Genomic DNA, 24260 nt, shown 5'->3' with positions numbered 1-24260 from the left:
AGCGCGACGCCACTGAAGGTCTCATGCTGCGGGCCCCATAGCGGTAGTTACGCCACTGGAGGCGTGGCTTAACAGGAAAATAATTTGCTTCACCCACCACATAAGTTGACCCTCTTGACAATACTACAAAGTTGGGAGGTTTGGTGATAGGAATCCAGGACCATCTTAATCCTGGTATCTTGTTTGTCATGGGGTTGTGGAGTCAGGAGTGGCATGAAAGAGGTTTAGATGCCCAGTCACATTGCGGCCGCCTTGGTATCATGGTGTCACACATTGCTTTTGCCAAATCTTGTGATAGATTGAACTGTGTAGTGACACATTGTCATACAAAGCTCTAGTTACATCATAGCCCCTGCTGCATACAACATTCCTGTTGATTTCTTCATATTCCAAGGGTCATTTGGGATCGAACACGTAAACTAGGAAGTAGAAGGAAAGACGCTGTGTCCCCTTACATTGAATGACAATGATCAGCGAAATACAGAGTGAGTGTGAGAGCACCTGGTAAATCCTTTTAAACTCTGCCTTCATTGAAGTGATTGAAAGTATAAAGCGTATGTCTCTGACCATATCTATTAATATAATGTCTCTTCTATTTCCGCTAATTATTCTTTCACTATCATGTACTGATGTCTGCAAGTTGATGTATCCCCTCTTGAAGTCTCACATGATGAGCACAGAACATACTGTACTCTGCTCCTGTGACATGTCTTATTTTACAAAGATGTGCAAAAGAGATCTTGTGAACCACCAATGTGCACTCGTTTGTTTTTTTGTTTTTTTTTAACATACTATATACTCAAGCCTCAGAGAAGCTTCCTGGCAAGATCCCTTCATAGACAGTCTTTGTATGCGTCTGCCTGGATTAGCTTCCTTTATGAAGATATAACAGAGATCTTATCTCTAAGGCTCTTTTGTAATACAAGACATATTCTAAAATAAAGCACTGTATTCTCTGCTCTTACACTCACCATAGGCATGCAATAGCTGTGAGCAAAACTATTAAACATGCATGTTTGACTTAATTGAAAGTGCATGTTTCAATAAGGGGAACATTGGCGTACCTGGTGGTGCTGAAGTTACACTCAGGCCCTGGTGCCTATGGCGGCCCTTAAATGGACACTAACTTTTTAAATAACTTATGGTAATCTAATGGTAAGCCTGGTAAGCCTGTTATAGTAGTTGTTTTATCCATGCAAATGATGTGTGAAGTTACTGCCACTAGGTGTCTCCCTTCCTGTAATCTGCTGTCCACCCCCTGTTGTCAAGCAATGTCCGTCCCTGGTTACAAAGCAGAATTGATGGCTGCAGAAGGTGGAGGTTTGCCACTTCACTTGTCACTGTACAATTCTATGGAGAAGGAAGGGGGAGCAGGAGGGAGCAGAGAGAAATAGAAAGTCAGCAATACATGTAAGTCTACAGAAGGGGAAGGGTGAGCAGGGGGAGGAAGCAAGAGCAGAGTGAGAAAGACAGAGGCTGCTGGCAAGATTTCTATGTCACCCCAGTGCTGAATTCTCAGCTACACTGGTCTGTACTGCTGCTTAATTTCCTCCATGCTGCTGCAGATTATATATATATATATATGTATATACATATATATATATATATATATATATATATATATATATATATGTGATAGATAGAAATAGTTGAGCAGGATTCTCCTCTACTATGTGTGCAGTGTACAGAAAACATTATGGACGTTAGGCTCCGCCCACTAACCCAGCGACTGAGAATTAGAGCCCGCAGAGAGGAAAACTGCTAAATAATGCCAGCTTATTCTGAAAAGTCACCTAAAAGTTGGGTGGGCTTTAACCCCTTAAGAACACAGCCGGTTTTGGCCTTATGGACCAGGTCACTTTTTTCAAATCTGACATGTGTCACTTTATCTGATAATAACTTTAGAATGTGCTTATTTTTTCACGCGATTCTGAGCTTGTTTTCTCGTGACGCATTGTACTTTATGTTAGTCATAAAATTTGGTCGATACATTAACATTTTTGAACATTTGCAAAAATTAGTACTTTTCTAATATTAAATGTATCTGCTTGTATGACAAATAGTAATACCACACAAAATAGTTACTACTTAACATTTCCCATATGTCTGCTTTATGTTGGCATCATTTTTTGAACATCCTTTTATTTTTCTAGGACGTTACAAGGCTTATAACTTTAGCAGCAATTTCTCACATTTTCAAGGAAATTTCCAAAACCTATTCCAAAACCCCCCAAAAGTGATTTTGCTGGATAGGTGTTAGGGTGCAATGTAGCATTTGCAGAACTCCCTTAGATACCAGAGTACAGTGGAAACCCCAGAGAAGTGACCCTATTTTGGAAACCACACCCCCAAGGCATTTATCAGTTGCCTGGACATATGATAGGGTTTAGGAGTGAAAGAGCAGCATATGCATTTGAGGCCTATTTTGATGATTTTCACAGCATTGACCCAAAATTGCAGGGCCTTGAGGTCAAATAGTAAATTAAACCACTTTTTTAAAAATCATTTATATTTTGTGTCGCCATATTCTGAGAGCCATAACTTTTTCATTTTTCCGTCCAAAAAGCTGTGGGAGGTCTTGTTTTTTTGTGGGATGGGCTGTAGTTTTTATTGGTGCATGTGACTTTTTGATCAAGTTTTATTCCATGTTTTGAGAGGGGTGGTGACCAAAAAACAGCGATTCTGGAATTGTTTTTTAGTTTAAGGTGTTCACCGTGCGGGAAAAATAACGTGATATTTTTTATAGTTTGGGTCGTTATGGACGCGGCGATACCAAATATATGTATTTTTTTAAAAATGTTTTCTGTTTTTTCCTATAATAAAAGACTTATGGGAAAAAAGGCAGTTATTGTTTTTTTTTAACTTGAAACTTTTATTTTTATACTTTTGTACAACATTTTTATTTACTTTTTAACTCTTTTGTTTTGGTTTCCAATATGGGACTTGAAGACATGAAGCCCTGATCGCTATTCTAATACACTGCACTACCTACATAGTGCAGTGTATTAGAGCTGTCAGTTATACACTGACAGCAAGCCTATTCGGCTCAGCCAGGATGCACTGGAACAGTTTTTATAAGGGGAAAATAAAGAATCGGACATGTTAAAATTTAGAACCCCTTTTAAAAATAATTGCATTTATATTGCAGTTGTAATTACAGGCATAATTTTAGTTGCAGAAAAATCGGTTGCTATATTTATACCATGTATTCCTATGGGTGAAAACAAACTTTGCAACATATACATTGTTTAAATTTTGCCACTGCAAAAATACTTTACGCAGCATTTCTGTATGTGCTGCAGATTTTGGATGCAGAATTTCATCATAGAGTTCAATGCTATGTGAAATTCAACAATGAAATATGCAGCAGAAATACACATCAAATTTGCCACAAAAGCCACAACAGTAATTCTGCTGCGGAATTTGCTGTGGAATTACTGTAGCATATTTTGTGGCGTATTTTTATGCCATGTGTGACTTCACCCTTACTGGTCCCTTATTAAAGCTCTAGAATTACCTTAGACGGGGTCCATGCTTAAAATTAATAATATGGTATTGATTCAGTACATGAATACACAAGCAGAGGATCAAACTTTTACATGACCTGCCTAAGTAGAGTCGTGTGTTAACGAACCTTCCCTTACCCATCCTATCCCTCCACCCCTACCTTTAGGAAAGACACGTGACACCGAGGTTGGATGTGAAATGGCCACAGCAGCCGTTTATTAATTTCACAGTTTTATAAAAACAATTTAAATCCGAAACATTCGGATAACTAGTTAGGAATCCACCAGAGAATTCCTCCTAATAATTCACATGACCCAACATGGGTCAGAATCGTAAATAAAAATTTTAACGTTAACATTAACCCGAGCAGAGGAAGTCCTTGAAGCCCTCTCAGATATTCCTTTTTTAAGAACACACCGAGTTAGCAATCTGCAAACCACCAATTACCTCCAGCCGTCAACCAGCTCGGAAGCACCGTTCACCTCTGCAGATGGCTCCAACCACTAGAAGTCCACTTCAAAGGGATAACACCCGATGAAGCCCTCAAGTGATATACCGACCACTAGAAGTCCACTTCAAAGGGATAACACCCGATGAAGCCTTCAAGTGATATACCTTCCACCAGAAGACCACTTCAAAGGGATAACACCCGATTAAGTCTTCAACCATGTACCTTTTTTGGGGGACGCATACCCCCGATGCGACCCCCCCCACCATTTTGTACTGACTGACCTCAAGGACTCCCCCCGCCACAGCGAAACAGGCCTTGACCACCTTAAGCCTGTGAGTTACGCCACACCACCACCGCCCTTTCTATTCCTTCTGCTATCGCCAAGCTCCAAAGATCAATGCCAACCTCGGTCAGATGAACCCCATCACTCCTCCAGAAGTTCCCCACTCCTGACTCCAAATCCCTGTGCCGCACGCAAATGCCCCCGTTTTTTGCTACAAAACGGGACACCGCCCGATTAACTTTAATGCGAGCCTTATTGACTCTCTCCACTGACCTAGCCAACCGCCAATGTTTCCTCGGGACTATGTCCGACCACACTATCACCAACTTGGGATAAGAAACCCACAAACACAACATATCGTGTTTGATGTCCCGCACCAACTCACGAAAGGGGCGGACTCCTAAATCATTCCCCCCCACGTGCAACACTAAGACCTCCGGAACCCTATCAAGCCGGGCATATGTCTGGAATTCCGCCAACACCCTGCTCCATGACATACCTCTAAATCCCAGCCAATGCACCACCGCATCCTGTCGCGGAATGCGCAACTGGCGACCGTCCGGGTGCACGTAAGAATGACCCAGCAACCACACCAAACACGGAGGCGAATCTGAAACAGAAAAACAATTAGACACCACCATATAAAACATTTCTTAAGCGTTAACAACAAACCTCATAACAAATGGGGGCGGACATAGGACTTAAATCTGTTGGACTCCCAACGACCAATGCGCCGAACCCCTTCATCATCCAACCCCCAGCGCCCCGCTTCAGTTGCTGCGCCAATCCTGAAGGAATGAGATGAATATGAGCCCGCCGCGACACCAACCGCCGTCAGACATTTTTTAAATACAGCTCCAAACTGAAACCTGGACAAAAACGACCCGTCCACATGACGTAACAAAGGCAAATCTGGAGACCCCGCTCGCGGCTTAAAAACCCTGCATGCACTCTACTGGGCACATAACCGACCCCGGGAGGGCGAACAAAACTATCAGCTTACCCTTCCCTAATTGGTCAGTTTTTGACCGACGCAACCATACCTCCAGCCGATCTGCGAATAAGCTCACTTCCCCAGATCTCAGCCCCCCTGCCTGTTTGGTACTTGGCGACACCAACTCACCTACTCTAAATGCCCCAAAGAACGCTAACGAAAAAGCTAACCGAAACAAATCCCTTTCGTCTGAAGAACGACAGACCGATGCTAATGAACCGCCCAACGAGCTAAGCAAAGCAAACGACACAGGCCTTCTACTATCCGCCTCCACTCTACCTCGGCGCAACCCCTTCAAAGCCTGTAGCACCAGAAATTCCTTAGATACATCCTGAAAGCCTCGCAACTTAAAACCAAACGCCACCGCAGATATAAACCGGTTCACCTTTGCCACTGAAAACCCAGCCTCCCAGGCGTCCCCTAACCAGTACAAAAGTGCCACCAACCTGTCTCTATCCGTATTGACGTCACCCAACGCTCTTACCCACTCCTCCCACCGCCTCCAACAAGCAGAATAAGCACTCCACGTCGTGCGCGCCAAAGACCTTTGTACCAGTTGTTCTACGGGACCGAGACCAGATCCCAAAGATGTTCCGGACAAGCCAAACCGATACGTTCCGCTCCCGGTGCCAATTGCCGAAACCGGTCCCACTGCGAGCGAGAAAGAGCATCAGCGATACAATTCCGTACTCCCGGCACATGCACCGCCACCACCCACGCGTTCAACGACAAACACACCAACACTAAATGTCGCAACTATTGAACTACCGGAGGAGAGGACGCCGTGATGTTATTAATGGCCAGCACCACCCCCATGTTGTCGCAGTAAAAACGAACCTTCTTATCCCTGAGCCTGTCCCCCCAAATGGTCGCCGCCACCACGATGGGGAACAGCTCGAGCAGGGCCAGATTCCGCGTGAGTCCACTGGACACCCAACTAGCCGGCCATTGACCCGCGCTCCACGGACCTCCCCCGTAAGCTCCAAAACCGCCCGCCCCAGCCGCATCCGTAAAAATATTCAAATCACTCGTATCCTGCGCTGGGGCCATCCACAGCGAGCGACCATTGTACTGGCCCAAGAAGTCATCCCAAACCTGAAGATCAGCTCGGTGCTCCTCCTTGAGCCGCACAAAATGATGCGGCACACGCACTCCCGCCGTTGCCGCCGCCAACCGTCTACCAAACACCCTCCCCATTGGCATAATCCGGCAGGCGAAATTCAACTTCCCCAGCAACGACTGAAGCTCCCGCAGCGTCATTTTTTTCAGTCTACAAGCCCGCCGTACCTCCAGCCTCAAAGCACCCAGCTTATCCGCAGGGAGACGACACTCCATTGCCACCGAATCTATTTCAATTCCCAAAAAACAAATCGTCGCTACCGGGCCCTCCGTTTTTTCTGGCGCCAAAGGGATCCCAAAATCCCTCGCCACCTTCTGTAGTGCATAAAGCAAATTACCGCAAACCGGCGAACCCCCCGGGCCAACGCACAAGAAATCATCTAAGTAATGGATCAACGAGTCGACCCCGGATACTCCCCTCGTTACCCACTCCACGAAGCTACTAAACGCCTCGAAGTATACACAAGAAAGGGAACACCCCATCGGAAGGCACCGATCCACGTAAAAAGCCCCATTCCAAAAACAGCCCAACAGCCGTTGGCTTTCTGGATGAACTGGCAACAACCTGAACGCCGCCTCGATGTCGGTTTTTGCTAGCAGCGCGCCCGGACCCGCAGCCCGCACTAAACCCACCGCCTTATCGAATGAGGTATAGACTACGGAGCACAACTCGTGATCTATCCCGTCATTTACCGACGAACCCTTGGGATACGATAAGTGTTGAATTAAACGAAATTTTCCGGGCTCGCGCTTAGGAACAATACCCAACGGGGACACAACTAAATCTTTTACTGGCGAATCAACAAAAGGCCCCGACATGCGACCCAACGAAACTTCTTTTAACAATTTGTCCGACACGACCTTGGCATGCAAGTAAGCCGATTTTAAATTCCTCCGCGTAACCGGAACCTCATAAGGAGGCGGAGGAATAACGAAACCAACACAAAACCCCTCGTAAAGCAACTTAGCCGCCGCCCTATCCGGATACTCATTTAGATAAGGGGCCATCTTTTCCACCCTCACCGGTGACACCCCCTTGACCAGCCGCGGAGGACTGGTTCCCTGACCTCTTTTTTCGCATACATTTTGCCGCCCCGTGTGATGCACCATTACACTCGGAACACACGTGCTTGAACTTGCACGTGGCCCCGAACTTACACTGGCCTTCATTAAATTGCCAGCAAATCCCCGCCTTTCCCCCACCGCCTTGTCCAACCTGACTAGACTGGCCTCCTTGGCCGGCGCTCGCGGGAAAGGACTGCCTAACCGGAGCCGTAACCCGTAACCAGAGAGCAATATCCTTCTGGTCCCACCCAATCGCCGGCCGAACCGCTTTCCGCTGACGGAATTGCTCATCGTATCGCAGCCACGCCTGGCCCCCATACGCCCTATGAGCCTCCCCAATGGCATCAAAATAACAAAACAACGCCGAACAATTTTCCGGCGCCTTTTTCCCTATCACACTTGCTAATATGGCGAACGCCTGCGACCAATTAACGAACGTCTGCGGGATAAGCCTATACCGCCGCCGTTCCTCCTCGTCCTTTTTACTCTCGTCCCGCTTGCTCTTATCCAAATTAAATTTAGCGAGCGGCAAGAGAAAAAAAATCTCAACATATTCGTCCTTCCATATCCGCTCACGCACCTCCTGCTTTAAATGCGCCCCCAACGGACCTTCGAAACAAACATACACCTCCCCGCGAGCACGATCATCAATACGCACCCGATCGCCATCTTTTTGCGCCTCCGTCTGTACCGACACCGCGACCGCCTCTCTAACCGCCGTTACGGGCCGTGCTTGTAACAATCCCACGTCCCTCCCAAACTACCGCCGGGGACACTTCCGTGACTACCGGCGCCACCGCCCTATCTAGGCGCCCGACCAGCTCTTTCAAGCAACCCACTAAATCTGCCAGACCCGCGCCATCACGCCCGCCCGCGCCACTACCGGCCACCGATGCGACGCTAGCAACCCCCCCGCCGACACCCGACATAAAAATCGCTGGATATGACAATGATGGAGTTATACACTCACCGGGCTGCACAGGCGCTGTGTTCCCGTCAGCCGGACCATCCTGACCTCGACGATACGCGTCCAGTTCACCTTCCTCCAGCTCTTCTCTCGCAGACGACTGGCCATCCCACCAACATCTTTGGAATGGAGATGATGAAGCGCTGACCGATGGGCCGGCAACCTGCCGCCCGACCGCTGGAACCCAGACTTCCGACCGGACCTGTTGCCTCGACGTCGCTGTAGATCTAGGCGTCCGTCTTGATGACCCTGAAGAAGCCTGCCCCCTGGCCGGAACATCACCAGGCGGGGCGGCCGTACCTTGTCCTCCGAATCTTCCATCCGATGGGGGAGGGGTGACAGGGAGCCCGGCCTGCGACTCCCTGCATACCGCCGGACCCCGTCGCGGCTTGGGATTCCTGCCAGGACGCAGGGCCTGGGAAGGGGCGGTCCTCCCAGCTGCCTGGCCTGCAGCGTCCGAGATCGGGCTCCCTCTGCGACGCCGTGTCCGCGGGACTGCCTCAGGACTGAGGCGCTCTGGAGGTCGGGACCGCCGGGAGGGACGGGTCGACCCGGCCTGAGTCGCCGTCACCCCCGGCAACGCTCTCTGCCTGCTCCGATCAGGAGCGGTTGTTGCCGACTCCCCCCCGCCGCCATAGTAAGGCTAGGAAGGGGGCCGGGGGAGGGGAGCCTGTCCCCTGCAACAGACCCCGAATGCCGGGCCTGACGTGGCGAAATGGCGTCCGGGATCCTCGTTAATGCAGCCACGGTCTCCTCCAGCCATCCGGGACCGTGGTGCACAGCAGCGGCACGCAGCCGCTCTAATAATAATGCCTCCGACATAGGGAGTAGCGCGGGCAACGGGGAGCTTGTCTCTCCCTGTGTTACTTCTCCCGCTGCTTCCGGCTCAATGCCGAAAACAGCGGGAAGCTCAGCAACGGCCCCCTGACTCCTCCTTGTCCCTCCTCCACCTCCTCCTAACTCTCCCTCCAACTCCCTTAACTATTAACCCTCTCCCTACCAGGGAGGTCATGGAGGCTTCCCCTTAAGCCCTGCAGGCTGCGTCCAGCCTCTTGATCTGCACTGTACATGATGCGATCCCCACATTCCACTTCCATAGACCTGCTGCTTGTACAAAACGCTGGAAACGCGTAGACTGCATACTTTGATACTGTGACTACTTTTCATTCATAAACATTTAAATTACTTAATTTTTGGTCTCATTCCTCTTGCAGAGCTTGGTGCCGGTTTGGCTGGATTTGGTATCTTCTTCCTAATATTTGGTGTTTTACTCTATTTTGACAGTGTTCTCTTAGCTTTTGGAAATGTAAGTATTTTCTGGTTTACTTATTAACCCGCAACAATAATCGGAAAAGATTTAATTGAAACATGTTTCTCTGTTCAACTTGTAGATTCTGTTCCTGTCAGGCCTTGCACTGATTATAGGCCTCAGACGGACGTTCAGTTTCTTCTTCCAACGACACAAACTAAGGGGCAGCTCCTTCTTTTTAGGGGGAGCACTGCTAGTTCTTTTTCGATGGCCACTGATAGGAATGCTTTGTGAATTCTATGGTTTTATCAGTCTTTTCAGGTAAATACCCGTTAAAAGATATAATACAGGTCTTATGTGTATATTTACTGTGTTTGTACATTATAATCATCTTTAAAGGGGTTATGTGGGGACCGAAAATTATTAGCAGTGTACTGACTGCAGTATATGAGTACACCAGGGGCGTAGCTAAAGGCTCATGGGCCCCGATGCAAAAGTTCTTATTGGGCCCCCCCCACGCAAACTCCTCATGGCCGACGGTCCGCAGCTTTCAGCTGCATCGCTGGGTCTCCTAAGTGACCCAACAATGCAGCACTAGCAGCCAGGGGCGTCACTAAGGCTTGGTTCACACACCCTATTTATGGACGTAATTCGGGTGTTTTAGCATTGAATTACGTCCGAAAATGCGGCTCAAAAGCGTCGGCACAAATCTGCCCATTCATTTGAATGGGTCTACGATGTTCTGTGCCAACGGTCATTTTTTTTACGCACCGATGTCAAAAGGCGGCGCGTAAAAAAGACACCCGCGTCAAAGAAGTGCCTGTCACTTCTTCAGACGTAAATGGAGCCATTTTCCATGGACTCCATGGAAAAACAGCTCCAATTACGTCCGTAATGGACGCAGCGAAAGACGCCTGCACATGCCTTTACGGCTGAAATTACGGTGCTGTTTTCTCCTGAAAACAGCACCGTAATTTCAGCCGTAATGGAAGCTGACGTGTGAACATACCCTCAGGGCTTAAAATGTCAGGGGAAATAGCCCCAATACATGTGTCAGCCCAAAAAAAAATGTGTGTATAGGAGACAGCATAGCATATCTATAGCACTACGACCCTATAAACTATGGATAGGATTAGATACATTGGCTCAGCAGACAGTATCACACATGATAGGATTAGATACAGTGGCTGAGCAGACAGTATCACACATGATAGGATTAGATACAGTGGCTGAGCAGACAGTATCACACATGATAGGATTAGATGCAGTGGCCCAGCAGACAGTATCACACATGATAGGATTAGATACAATGACTCAGCAGACAGTATCACACATGATAGGATTAGATACAGTGGCTCAGCAGACAGTACCACACATGATAGGATTAGATACAGTGGCTCAGAAGGCAGTACCACACATGATAGGATTAGATACAGTGGCTCAACAGACAGTATCACACATGATAGGATTAGATACAGTGGCTCAGCAGACAGTATCACACATGATAGGATTAGATACAGTGGCTGAGCAGACAGTATCACACATGATTGGATTAGATATAGGGCCCAGCAGACAGTATCACACATGATAGGATTAGATACAGTGGCTCAGCAGACAGTATCACACATGATAGGATTAGATACAGTGGCTGAGCAGACAGTATCACACATGATTGGATTAGATACACAGCTCAGCAGACAGTATCACACATGATCGGATTAGATATAGGGCCCAGCAGACAGTATCACACATGATCGGATTAGATACAGTGGCTCGGAAAGGCAGTATCACACATGATAGGATTAGATACAGCGGCTCAGCAGACAGTATCACACATGATAGGATTAGATATAGGGCCCAGCAGACAGTATCACACATGATAGGATTAGATACAGTGGCTCAGCAGACAGTATCACACATGATAGGATTAGATACAGTGGCTCAGCAGACAGTATCACACATGATTGGATTAGATATAGGGCCCAGCAGACAGTATCACACATGATAGGATTAGATACAGTGGCTCAGCAGACAGTATCACACATGATAGGATTAGATACAGTGGCCCAGCAGACAGTATCACACATGATAGGATTAGATACAGGGCTCAGCAGACAGTATCACACGTGATAGGATTAGATACAGGGCTCAGCTCGCTGACATTGCGGCTCCAGCGCTGGACCCAGGAAAGGTAAGAATAATAATTTAGCTTCTTTATGTGTTACTGATTATTTTTGTGCGTTTGTTTTTTTACAGGTTCGGTTGTTGGACTTCGGATACGAGGACTTCAATGACGGCGGTTTTTTTATTCTCAATAAAATGGTTAATGAAGGTTGTGTTTTTTTATTTCAATAAAATATTTTTTCTATGTGCTTGTATCTTTTTAAACTTTATTATCACCGCCTTAGTAATGGCCGCTGGCTGATTGACAACCTCCATTACTAAGGCGGGGCTTAATGTTAGCAGGTGCAAAGGCCAACACTAACCACCCATTATTACCCCGGTACCCACCGCCACCAGGGGTACTGGGAAGAGCCGGGTACGAACCAGTACCCGACCATCTGTAGTGACGGGCAGGCACCGGGGTGGCCGCAGGCTGGTAGTATTAGGCTGGGGAAGGCCAAAAACAGTGGCACCTACCACCCTGGTAATGCTGCCTGCTGCTGCTGTGTTGTATCTGGCTGGTTATGAAAATTGGGGGGGGGACCCGACATCGTTCTTTCCAATTATTATTATTTTTTTTTTAAATGACGTGGGGTCCCCCCCATTTTTCATAACCAGCCAGATACAATAAAACAGCAGCAGGCTAGCATTACCAGGGTGGGAAGGGTCACTGTATCTGGCCTTTCCCCTCCTGATACTACCAGACTGCGGCCGCCCCAGTGGCCGACCATCACTACAGATGGTCAGGTACTGAATCGTACCCGGCTCTTCCTAGCACCCCTGGTGGCGGTGGGTACCAGGGTAATAAAGGGGGTTAGTGTTCGCCTCTGCATCGGCTAACACTAAGCCCCGCCTTAGCAATGGACGCTGTCAATCAGCCGGCGGCCATTACTAAGGCGGTAGTAATATAGTTTAAAAAAAAACAGAGACATAGAAAAAATATTTTATTGAAATAAAAAAAAAACCCACACAACCCTCATTAACCATTTTATTGATAATAAAAAAAAAGCCGTAATCGAAGTAGTCCTGGAATCGACCATTAGTCCAACGACCGAACCTGTAAGAAAACACACAAAAAAAACGATTAGTAACACATGTATTAGGCTTAGATACAGGGCCCATGTGTGATACTGTCTGTGGGACCCTGTATCTAAGCCTACAGTGTGGTAGGCTTGTATACAGGGCCCATCAGACAGGCTCACACATGGGCAATGTATCTAAGCCTACCATGTGATTGGCTTAGATACAGGGCCCAGCAGACAGGATCACGCATGGGCCATGTATCTAAGCCTACCATGTGATTGGCTTAGATACAGGGCCCAGCAGACAGGATCACGCATGGGCCAGGTATCTAAGCCTACCATGTGATTGGCTTAGATACAGGGCCCAGCAGACAGGATCACACAATCTGTGATCCTGTCTCATGGGCCCCCTAAGCGCTTGACGTCAGAACCTCCGCTGCGATCCGGAACCAGGAAGGTAAGTACAGTCTGTTACTATAGTAACAGGGGCCCGCGGCCCGAGTTACTGTAGTAACTTTTTATTGATATGGTGCGGGGGGCCGTGGGCCCCCTGGCTTCGGGGCCCGGTCGCAATTGCGATCGCTGCGACCCCTATAGCTACGCCAGTGGAGTACACTGCTGATATATATTTTGATCTCCGGTCGCGCTGATTATGAGATTTTAATAGATTTTTACAGTGCTGCTCGGGGACCGGAAGTTTAGTGGCACAATCTAACTTCATGATGTAACGATTCGTGGTCATGTGACCGGCCCTGCTGCACGCTATGTAATTGCTGTAGCAGTAGTACAGCGCTTACATAGCGTACAGCGGGGCCGGTCACACGGCGACAAGTCCTGTCGTCATGAAGATAGATTGTGTCACTAGACTTCTGGGTCCGAAATGTATATAAGCAGTATACTCATATACTAATAATTTTCGGTCCCCACATAACCGCTTTAATAAATAATACATCCAGTGGCATGAAATAGAAGTTAAACAGTCGTTAGATTTAAATATTCTATTAGGAAGAATAGTGGTAAGTTATTTTGCTATGATGGGAACTATAATTCCAGTAATATAATTTTTCTTCATTGCAAAATATTTTTTTTGTGTTAAGTGCCAAATCAGATTATTGTACCACCGGTCTGTCTGACGTGGCCAGGGTCCATTACTGTCATTGCTGACTTGGCTGCTAGTAATAGGCTGATCCACTAAAATTTCTTGCTGCTTGCTTACTTATCTAGTGCCAACATATTCCACAGCCCTGTACAGAGGTCCCTACGCACTTTCTCCATTCGGGCTCACAATCTAAATTCCCTATTGGTATGTTTTTGGGGTGTGGGAGGAAACTCACGCAAACACAGGGAGTACATACAAACAGATGTTGTCCTTGGTTGGATTTAAACCCAGAACCCCAACGCTGCGAGGCAATAGTGCTAACCACTAAGCCACTGTGCTGTCCAATAAGTGCTCCTAGTGTCAATATGGCCAATACTAGGAGCACTATTATGAAAATGGCAATATTAATAAGAGTAAAGGTTGCCATCAATAATGGGTACTACTATGAGGCTTATATTATTAGTGGGCACCAGTGTTAATCTGGAATTCCTTAGTTCCACCAGAGAAAATGATTCTGACATTCTATCTATACAGAACAAGTGAACATCCATGTAATGTAAGTGGTCTATGGATGTATGTAACTAGCCACAATATAATTTGATTCTGGAGTGAAGGCAGTAAGCCCTTTGAAGTGGCAACAGACATTTATTACATGTTGTTTGGGAAAATCAGGGCCGCACCATCCATGAGGCAAGATGAGCTTCTCGCCTCAGGCGGCGGCCTGCTGCCTCTCTGAGGAGGCAGCGGCGCCAATGAAACCACCACCGCCACCCCCTCCTGCACTAATTGTACCTGCGTCTATAGGATGAAGATACAATTACACGCATAAGAGCTGACTGGCCGGGCAAGTTCCTTACAATGATGCTGATTGGCAGGGCAGAATGACTTGCTCCGCCAACCAGTGCCTTTCAACAATGCTGATGTCATTGCGCCGCTTCCATTGTTGAAAGGCGCTGATTGGCAGGGCAAGTCATTCTGCCCTGCCAATCAGTGCCTTTCAACGACGCTAGTGGCGCGATGACGTCATCTCGTCGCTTGCGTCTTTCAGCCCCAGCAGACCTGCTCATGTAGGTAACAGCAGTGGTTTTTATTTAGAAAAACAATCTATTTTCACCAAGTTATGACTTTCTTAATGCCCAACTGGGCGTGTTTTTACTTTTGACCAAGTGGGCGTTATGGAGAGAAGTGTATGACGCTGACCAATCAGTGTCATGCACTTCTCTCCATTCATTTACTCTGCACATAGTGATCCTGCATTGTTCACTATGTGCAGTCACATGCACACACATTAACGTTACTGGAGCATCTTGACAGTAAATAGACATTGCGTCCAATCAGGACGCGATGTCTATTCACAATTCCGACACTTCGGTATCGTTTGTGTGTGACTTACTCACATAACACATCGAGATCACGCTGTGCTGTCATTTACAGCGAGATCTCGCGAGATTACACTTGCTGTGCTGTAAGTCACACACAAACGTTACCGAAGTGTCAGGATTGTGAATAGACATCCCGTCCTTGTTGGACGCGATGTCTATTTACTGTCAAGACACTTCAATAACGTCAATCTGTGAGTATGTGACAGCACATATTGAAGAATGGAGGATCACTATGTGCAGAGTAAATTAATGGAGAGAAGTGTATGACACTGATTGGTCAGCGTCATACACTTCTCTCCGCAACGCTCACTTGGTCAAAAGTAAAAACACGCCCAGTTGGGCATTAAGAAAGTCATTAGCATAAAGCTAAAATCGCTCATAACTTGGTGAAAATAGATCGTTTTTCTAAATAAAAAACATTGCTGTCATCTACATTACAGCGCCAATCTCATTATGTAGGAAATAGGGCACTTATAATGTGGTGACAGAGCCTCTTTAAATAGTGAGAAGCTGAAGACATCTGAGCAGCAAACTGCAGAAATGGGCTGTGGCCTGGAGAAGTCATCATAGTGGTCTGGACCACCGGATGGAGACAAAAAGAGAAAAAGAACAACTAGAAACTGAGATTGTCACCAGTGATTCAATTAATGTAAATGTTTGTTCTGCCTCTAATCAGTACTGTAGTCTCTGTATGATCTGCAGCGAGATGATGGATGGTATGATTTTTTTTTGTGAAACAGCAACTCCCAGCATATCCTTACCATTGTTCGGGCCATGCTGGGAACTGTAGTTTTACGCCGTACAAACCTATACGGCAGGGGTTGCACTGAGCTGTATTTGTTCTGGTGTTGTATTTATGTATTGAGCTTTGCTCTGGTGCTGTATTTATGTAGTGAGGGTGGTTCTGGTATGGTATTTATGTACTAAGCTTGGTTCTGGTGTTGTATTTATGTGCTGAGCTTTGTTCTGGTATTGTATATATGTATTGAGCTTTGTTCTGGTGCTCTATATGTGTACTGAGCTTTGTTCTGGTGCTGTATATATGTACTGAGCTTGATTCTGGTGTTATGTACGGAGCTTGGTTCTGGTACTATATATATGTAATGAGCTTTGTTCTGAAACTGTATATATGTATTGAGCTTTGTTCTGGTGCTGTATTTATGTACTGAGCTTTGTTCTGGTGCTGTATTTATGTACTGAGCTTGGTTCTGGTGCTGTATTTATTTCAGAACTTCGTTCTGTGGCTGCATATATGTTCTGAGCTTGGTTCTGGTGCTGTATATATGTACTGAGGTTGGTTCTGGGGCTGTATATATGTACTGAGCTTGGTTCTGGTGCTGTATATATATTGAGCTTGGTTCTGATGCTGTAATTATATAGGATATATTTATAATAACAGAATTGCAGGGCTGATGGAGTTGTTTTCAATTCGTTGTATATTTAATGGAAACCTGTCAGGTAGTTTTAACCCCTTGAACCGCCACCATGCGGTAATACATGACCTGACAATATTTCCAAACATTTCCCTGTAATTTTTTTTCAGGTGCAGCAAAATCTATAAAATCAACTTTTAAAACGGTGCACACTATATGCTAATGACTCATTAAAGGGTCATGGGGTGGTGCCGCTATCCTGATGTGTCACATAGTTCTGACTCCAAACCCACCTTTCCATGCTTGATTGACATCCCCCTGGCTGTTATACATAATACCAGTCTCCTCTAACTTTCTCGGATGCGCTATTGCCATGTACTACTTGGGCACGCACAGTGCAGTGAGATGTACTATGCCTGGCTGCACCGCGCATGCCAATACAAGGCAACGGCGAACCCATCAGAGTTGGAGGAGGCTGCTAGTGATGTAGATCAGCCAGGGGATGTCAATCAAAATCTGGGGGCACCATTTTAATTTTCGCCTCAGGCAGCAGAAAAGCTAGAATCGGCCCTGGGGCAATGTATCATGGATAACAGAATTAAGACTGGGGGGTTATCAGTTGGAGAGACAGAGTGTGACTTCAAAGGATTTGCAGATGTACATCCGTTTATCCAAAATGAACACCTATAGTGAGTGGAATTAAGGGATGATGAACAATTTAAATTTCACGGTACTCCCCACCTTTTCACCTCACGGTCCAATCCCCAACATCACATTTGCCTAATAAGTTATTGGACGACTCTAGAACCTAAACCCAGGACTGAGAATATTATAGACTATTACAATAAAAAAATTGGTTCACATGGTTGGAGTCTGATCCATGGGCGGACATATCGCCGCTGCAGACTTTTCACGCTGCGCAGGGCCCCGGAGGGGGTGGGGGCCTGCTCAGCTGCCCTAAACGCTGTGTGCATAGATTGGCACATAGATCGGCACGGCCATGCGGCAGACGGAGGGGGGCCCCCTTCCCTCCCTGTGCAATTTCAGCAACTCACAGATCGGGCCCCCTTTCTTCACATAAGTTATTGCTGCCATCAATAACATGTTAAGGAAGGGGGCCCGATCTGTGAGTTGCCGAAAGTGCACAGATCACAGATCTATTACTTAGAAAACGTATTAGGAGGGCAGGGGCCTGGCGAGGCTTGCTCTGTCTGGTGGTCTTAGTAACCAGCATCACTGTCAGATGCAGTGAAACATCTGACAGTGAAGCTCACTAGGTGACCAAGGCCACCAGATAGAGCACGCCACACCTAGCAAGCAGCATCACTATTTTTGGACCAGTTATTGATCCGGGATAGTGGTGCTGCTGAAATTAAGTTTAATACTGGTTGGTTGAGCCTCTCAGCCAATCAGTGTTAGGGTTTTTCTAGCTCCGCCCCTTGAGCCTGCCGATGCTTTTACTGTTTGGTGTGTATGCTGAGCGTCATGAAGGGGACTGACTGATAATAAAAAGAACTAGGAGTTAGTGGTTGCTGCCCTGTTTGTAGAAAATGTTTGGAGTGGAGCTCAGTGGACAGGTAAAGGGGTTTGCTCTTCTTACGGAGCAGTGTAGCTTCTTTAAATGCCATTCACTTCTGTGGGAGTTATGGAAACAGCGTAGCTCAGCGAGCTTTGCTTTTTTCTTAACTCCTGACCATCTAATCAGGAAGTGGCCAGAAAGCTGCGAGAGCCGAGAAATTCAGAAAGAGGGGCCCCGTTCTAGAGATAGGTACAGGTTCCTGAGGTGGGACCCTCATCTATCAGATGTTTATGACATATATTGTGGATATGCCATAAATGTCCAAGATGGGCAAACTTCTTTAAAGTTTTCACTCACTTTGTGGTCACCACACTGTGGTGGCCTCCTCAAGGTTTGTATAGTGTGCCATCCCCACTTCACCACCACAAATGCACTTATTCTATTAGCTGCTCGGAGACGGGACTCTTGCAAAGGCCAGCATGGTGCAGTGACGTCATCACGCCGGCCTGCGCAGGGATTCTTCCCAGCGCCTTATAGGCTGCAGGCCTTAGCGTGGCCTGTAGCCTATAGTATTCAATTGTGGAGGACGCAGATACAATTGAATGTGGCAGTTCCTAAAACTGGGGCCCTGCTTCTAGCGACACCACCGGGCATGAGGAGGACCCGTGCCGCCCAGCCCATAAATGTTATGTGCCGGACGGCCCTGCCTATAAGAGTAAACAGCAGGGCAGGGAGACAATGTCTCTCTACTCTGCTTCTGGATAAAAGTAGCTCGCTGCCTGGGCTTACCGTTGGATCTGGTGGGCCAGGCCATCGCTGTACGTGGTTGCAGCAGCGATTTGTGTATCTGGGATGTATGGATTGCGTTGGAGTGTGATTTATGCTCAATTTGCAACATGAGTGGAATGTGAGTGCAAGATTGAGTGAATACAAATTAATTAACCCTTACAGTCGCACACACATCCCGTGCTGTGAAGGTGTGTACGTGACCGTCCACTTTGTTGTTATCATTGTACTGCATGACCATACTGTATCATCAATAAACCCTAAAATCCTTTTTGTGAATGAACCCCTAAGAAATAGATCCTAGAGGCAAGTGATTTTAAAGTCAGATCTAAATGGGATAATCTCCTCCTGGAGCGTTTGGGCCCTATTTAGTTAGGGGCTCATTATTGTTCTTCTAGTACTCTGGTGGGCTAGTCAGACCCTGATGGGCACCATTGCGAGAATGACAATACTAAGAATCTGTCACTGTTAATGTAGATTCCTATGGCAGACACTACTATGAGGCTGGCAGTATTAATTGGAACCAGGTTCATAGCTGTAGGGAACCTATGTGGGTATGTGGGTAAGTGCTGGGTGCCAGAAGAGGTACTAACAAGCACTTTTTCCAGGGTATTTAGATAAAGGGCTAGGGCAGCAAACTGAATGAAGTTTTACCTGATTCAATTTTTGCTGATTCGCAAATTGTTTTGTGACTTGTCAGGAGTTAGGGGGCACTGGTAAATCCAGTCTGCAAGTTTGAGATTAGGTTTTGGAGAATTTTGAACATAACTGCTCTATAATGTTCTATAAAATGGCGAATCTTTGAATCAGCAAATCAGTTTACAACTGTTCATTAATCTCTATAGTGAGTTGATCATTTTGCTGTTACAAGAATCCGTGGTATTGATTAATCCAGATATATCAAATGACGTTTTGCTCCATCCTGGACCTTTGTGAAGTCATATCTGGCAGCACAATCAGACGGGGTATGGCCGCGATGTACCACGTATCATGCTGCCAGATACAACTTGATACACAATACAGAATATATGTGATACTGTAGGACAATCAAATAAACTATAATCACTGAGAAACTGTTGTCCTTAAAACATAACCTTTAATAAAGACATTAAAAATTATATATATGCAATATTACAGTAACTGTAAACAAGTTATAACTCAGATTGCATTACAGAGTAATAAATGGATCACAATGTGATTACAAGTCACATAGATCATTTAAATGGTAATTCACCAGATTTGTATTTATTGTGGTGACAGATCCATCAAAAGAGTTACCGGCAATGGGTACGAGCTGGGAATATTTCCTAAAATCTGGTTCGCTGTGAGTGTGGAAAAAATAAAGCGTGGAGGTTTTATGTGGCCTGTCCCTAAGGTAACAGCCTTCAATGTCTCTCTACAGAGCACTGTAGCACAAGGTCAATCATGTACAGTACAGCTATCCCTATTAAACCCTGGAGTCACCTTATCAGAAATACATTGTTGTGTCCCGACCGCATTTCTACTGACATATTGCCAGTGTCATCGGTGGGACTCATGTTATTAAGGAAAGAGTGTAAAAAATATCAAAATGGGAAAAGATTGTAATTCCTCTAGTATAAGGGCTAGGCCATTTTAGCCTGTGAGCATGGTAACAGCCTTACCTTAGAGACAGGATAGAACCTCTACGCTTTATTTTTTCCATAGTCAGATCAAAATGGTACCAATTCTTGCCTACTTCAAACATCTGATGGTCGCTTCCGCAGAGAACCTACAACAAGTTGGTGTGCAATACCGTTTATTCATGATAAGTAACATTAGAGGCTTCATGTGCCAGCTAGACTGGGAGATGCAGCAGAAAGACTAGTATTTGTATAAGCCTGTGTTTGGTCAGGTATACATACTCTATGTACAGCTATCGTGAGGTACACGCTATATTACATTTTCATTTTATGGTGGTAGTTCTAGTTAATGTTTCCTTTGATGTGTTTTTTTTTTTTTTTGTTTTTTTTACAGAGGATTCTTTCCATTAGTGTTTGGATTCTTGGGATCACTGGGCAATATTCCTTTGCTCACCAAGGTAATACTCGTAAGGCGAATTCCCACTACCGCTGTGGCTTCTGTTTATAATAGAAGCCCCAACGCTCTGCCAGATCTGTTGCACGATCGATACCACCGGTACCCGACGAATCTCGTTGCCCTATAATAGAGACCGTCAGGTTCCTTTGTGGCTTGCGTCAAATCTGCCGAGACTGCCGACAGAGGCTTCAAATAGAACCACTGACGGGAGTGCGAATAGAGCTCAACTATCCAGTTAATAAAATACATACATTTGTATAAATGTTACATTTGTGTTATCGGTATGCTGATAATCTTTATTATTTGCCAACACTTTATTTATTAGACAATCTGTTGCTTTGAAAAAAATTATGAAACATTTCCACATTACTGAAAGTTATGGAAAAGGAGATTGTATATTTTTTCTGACCTAAAATACATAACTTAAGAGGATTTTCTGATTTCTGTAAAGCTTAATATCTGTATAATTAAATAGATTTGAAACTTTCTACTATAATTTATTCCTTGCTATTTTCAAAATGTCTGCTTGCTGTTAGTGAATGGTAGCATTAGGGTCCCCACACACATTTTTTCAGAGCATTTCGACAACAAATTCCCGATAAACACTGTGCATGATACGTGCAGAATCTGCTGTGGATTGAGTGTAAGTTCACACGCACTGTTTTCAGACGTAATTCGGGCGTTTCACGCCTCAAATTACGCCTGAAAAAACGTCTCCGCTACGCCTACAAACATATGCACATTGCTTGCAATGGGAATTACGATGTTCTGTTACCACGAGCCTTTATTTTACGCGTCGCTGTCAAAATACGGCTCGTAAAATGACGGCTCGTCAAAAGAAGTGCAGGACACTTCTTGGGACGTTTTTGGAGGCGTTTTTCATTGACTCCATTGAAAAACAGCTCCAAAAACGGCCGTAAAAAAGTTCGCAAAAAACGTGAGTTGCTACAAAAACGTCTGAAAATCCGGAGCTGTGTTCGCCTGAAAACAGCTCCATATTTTCAGACATTTTTGGTCACTACGTGTGAACATACCCTTACAGTGGATTTCACCCCTTCTATCCGCTGTCAACAGATTTAATACATTTTACAGCTATAAATCGGATCCAGTCTAGGCAATTCTCTGGAACAAATTAAAGAAAAGTAAAGTAAGAGAAACTAATCAGGGGGAAAGGGTTTCTCTACTCTGTATAATAAAAGTAAAAGAGTATTTTTTGTATTATTTTTTTTTAGAAGCATTGTAAGGTATAGACACTTTCTGAGCACTACATTAAATATGGCCCTTGAGCAGCAATGTGTTGGAGATCAGAGCCACAATATAGCTTACGTTCTAAAAGCTTTACATACACAAAAGTAACATATAGAACAAAACCAATTTCCCCTGACTCCTGATTTATGAAATCTAAACCAATACATAATTTAGAAGAAAACTAAAACCTGAAAAATAAATAAATACTCTGACTACTAGAAAACAGCTTGTAGTATGCCTAGGCATTTTGTATTGTCATTCTTTATATTCATTGCACACATTAAAACACATAACATACACCATTTATTTTAATTTATTTGTACCTCTTTCTTAATGCTCTAGCTTCTAAGTTACTAATATATGGTTATTTCTTACACTTTGGAAAGAAATTATTTTTAAAAGGACTGGTCCTTTTGTTTATGTCCCACGAGGGAATATGGACCTTGGTACCCTCTTCTATCTACCAGACTGGAGAGTCACTGCAAAAAGTAGCTCCTACTCTGGCAGACTCAATGCAACCATGTATTACATGCTCACGATTCCTTTAAGGCTGGGTTCACACGTGGCGGAATTTCACTTGAATTCCGCTGCGGACACTCCGCAGCGTTAATCCGCAGCGGAGCCGTTTCTCCATTGACTTCCACTTCTATTTAGAAGTGTTCGTTTAGACGATGCGTAAAATTCCGCTGTGGAGCATAGGCTGCGGAGCGGAATTTGGTGTCCGCAGCATGCTCTGTCTGTTGCGGAGCAGTGGCGGACTGGTTGCGGACTCATGGCGGAATTTCTCCATTGACTTCAATGGAGATTCTAAATTCCGCAATGAAGTCCGCAGCTGTCATGCACATGTCATGTGTGCTGCGGATCCGTCTTGCTTTTTTAACTTGACATTTCTTCATTCTGGCTGGACCTATGTATTTCTAGGTCTACAGCCAGACTGAGGAAGTCAATGGGGCTCCCGTAATTACGGGAGCGTTGCTAGGAGACGTCAGTAAATAGTCACTGTCCAGGGTGCTGAAAGAGTTAAGCGATCGGCAGTAACTGTTTCTGCACCCTGGACAGTGACTACCGATCCCAATATACAGCAACCTGTAAAAAAATAGAAGTTCATACTTACCGAGAACTCCCTGCTTCTGTCTCCAGTCCGGCTTCTCAGGATGACGTTTCAGTGTAAGTGACGGCTGCAGCCAATCACAGGCTGCAGCGGTCACATGGACTGACGCGTCATCCAGGGAGGTCGGGCTGGATGCCGAAAGAGGGACGCGTCACCAAGACAACGGCCGGTAAGTATGAAAGTCGTTTACTTTCACTAGGGAAAGTGCTGTCCCTTCTCTCTATCCTGCACTGATAATAGAGAGAAGGGAAGCACTTTTCCCGCAGTCCGCAGCAGCTAGTCCGCATCAATTTACTGCACATTTTGGGCAGATCCGCAGCCGTAATCCGCAACCCGGATTAGGTGCGGCATTGATGCGGACAGTTGCGGAGGAAATCCGCCACGTGGGGGCATGCCCTAAATGGGTGCATGAGTGGCCACAAGCTTTCCATAGTGTTAACAGCTGATCGCCAGGTGTTAGATTGGCTGGACCAATGATGACTATCGAAGCCGGCCCCGTAATCAGCTCATCATGGGTCCGATTACATATATTCCGGTGGTCAGCAACAACTGGCCATATGTTTCCCCTGCATATAGACGCTGCAGGGGTAATATAGTGTAAGGGTATGTTCACATGCAAACTCAAAAACATTCGAAAATACAGAGCTGTTTTCAAGGGAAAATAGCTCCTGATTTTCAGAAGTTTTTTAAGCCACTCACGATTTTGCAGCGTTTTTCACTGCATTTTTTACGCCCGTTTTTGGAGCTGTTTTCCATAGAGTCAATGAAAAACAGCTCCAAAAACGTCCCAAGAAGTGACCTGCACTTCTTTTTCACGGCCGTTTTTTTACGCGGCCGTTTTTCAAAATGGTCACATAAAAAAAC

At 45.7% G+C, this 24260-nt stretch overlaps 1 protein-coding gene across 2 annotated transcripts in view; it reads left to right on the top strand.

The window, feature by feature from the left end:
* The first annotated feature begins 385 nt into the window (after positions 1–385).
* Positions 386–24260, top strand: part of GOLT1A (golgi transport 1A) — a 30870-nt gene continuing 6995 nt past the window's right edge. Inside the window, exons 1-4 of one of the 2 annotated variants that reach the window (XM_075850703.1) lie at positions 386–485; positions 9601–9692; positions 9778–9956; positions 20975–21038. In XM_075850703.1, coding sequence (XP_075706818.1) covers positions 461–485; positions 9601–9692; positions 9778–9956; positions 20975–21038 — 360 coding nt within the window. In that variant the 5' untranslated portion in view covers positions 386–460. The remainder of the gene's footprint in view (positions 486–9600; positions 9693–9777; positions 9957–20974; positions 21039–24260) is intronic. The other variant, XM_075850702.1, reaches the window with a different exon arrangement.

Source organism: Rhinoderma darwinii, chromosome 2 (genome assembly GCF_050947455.1).
Source record: "Rhinoderma darwinii isolate aRhiDar2 chromosome 2, aRhiDar2.hap1, whole genome shotgun sequence".
In the NCBI taxonomy this organism is placed as follows: Eukaryota; Metazoa; Chordata; class Amphibia; order Anura; family Rhinodermatidae; genus Rhinoderma; species Rhinoderma darwinii.
The sequence above is the reverse complement of the archived record's forward strand: the minus strand, read 5'-3'. Positions and strand labels throughout refer to the sequence as shown.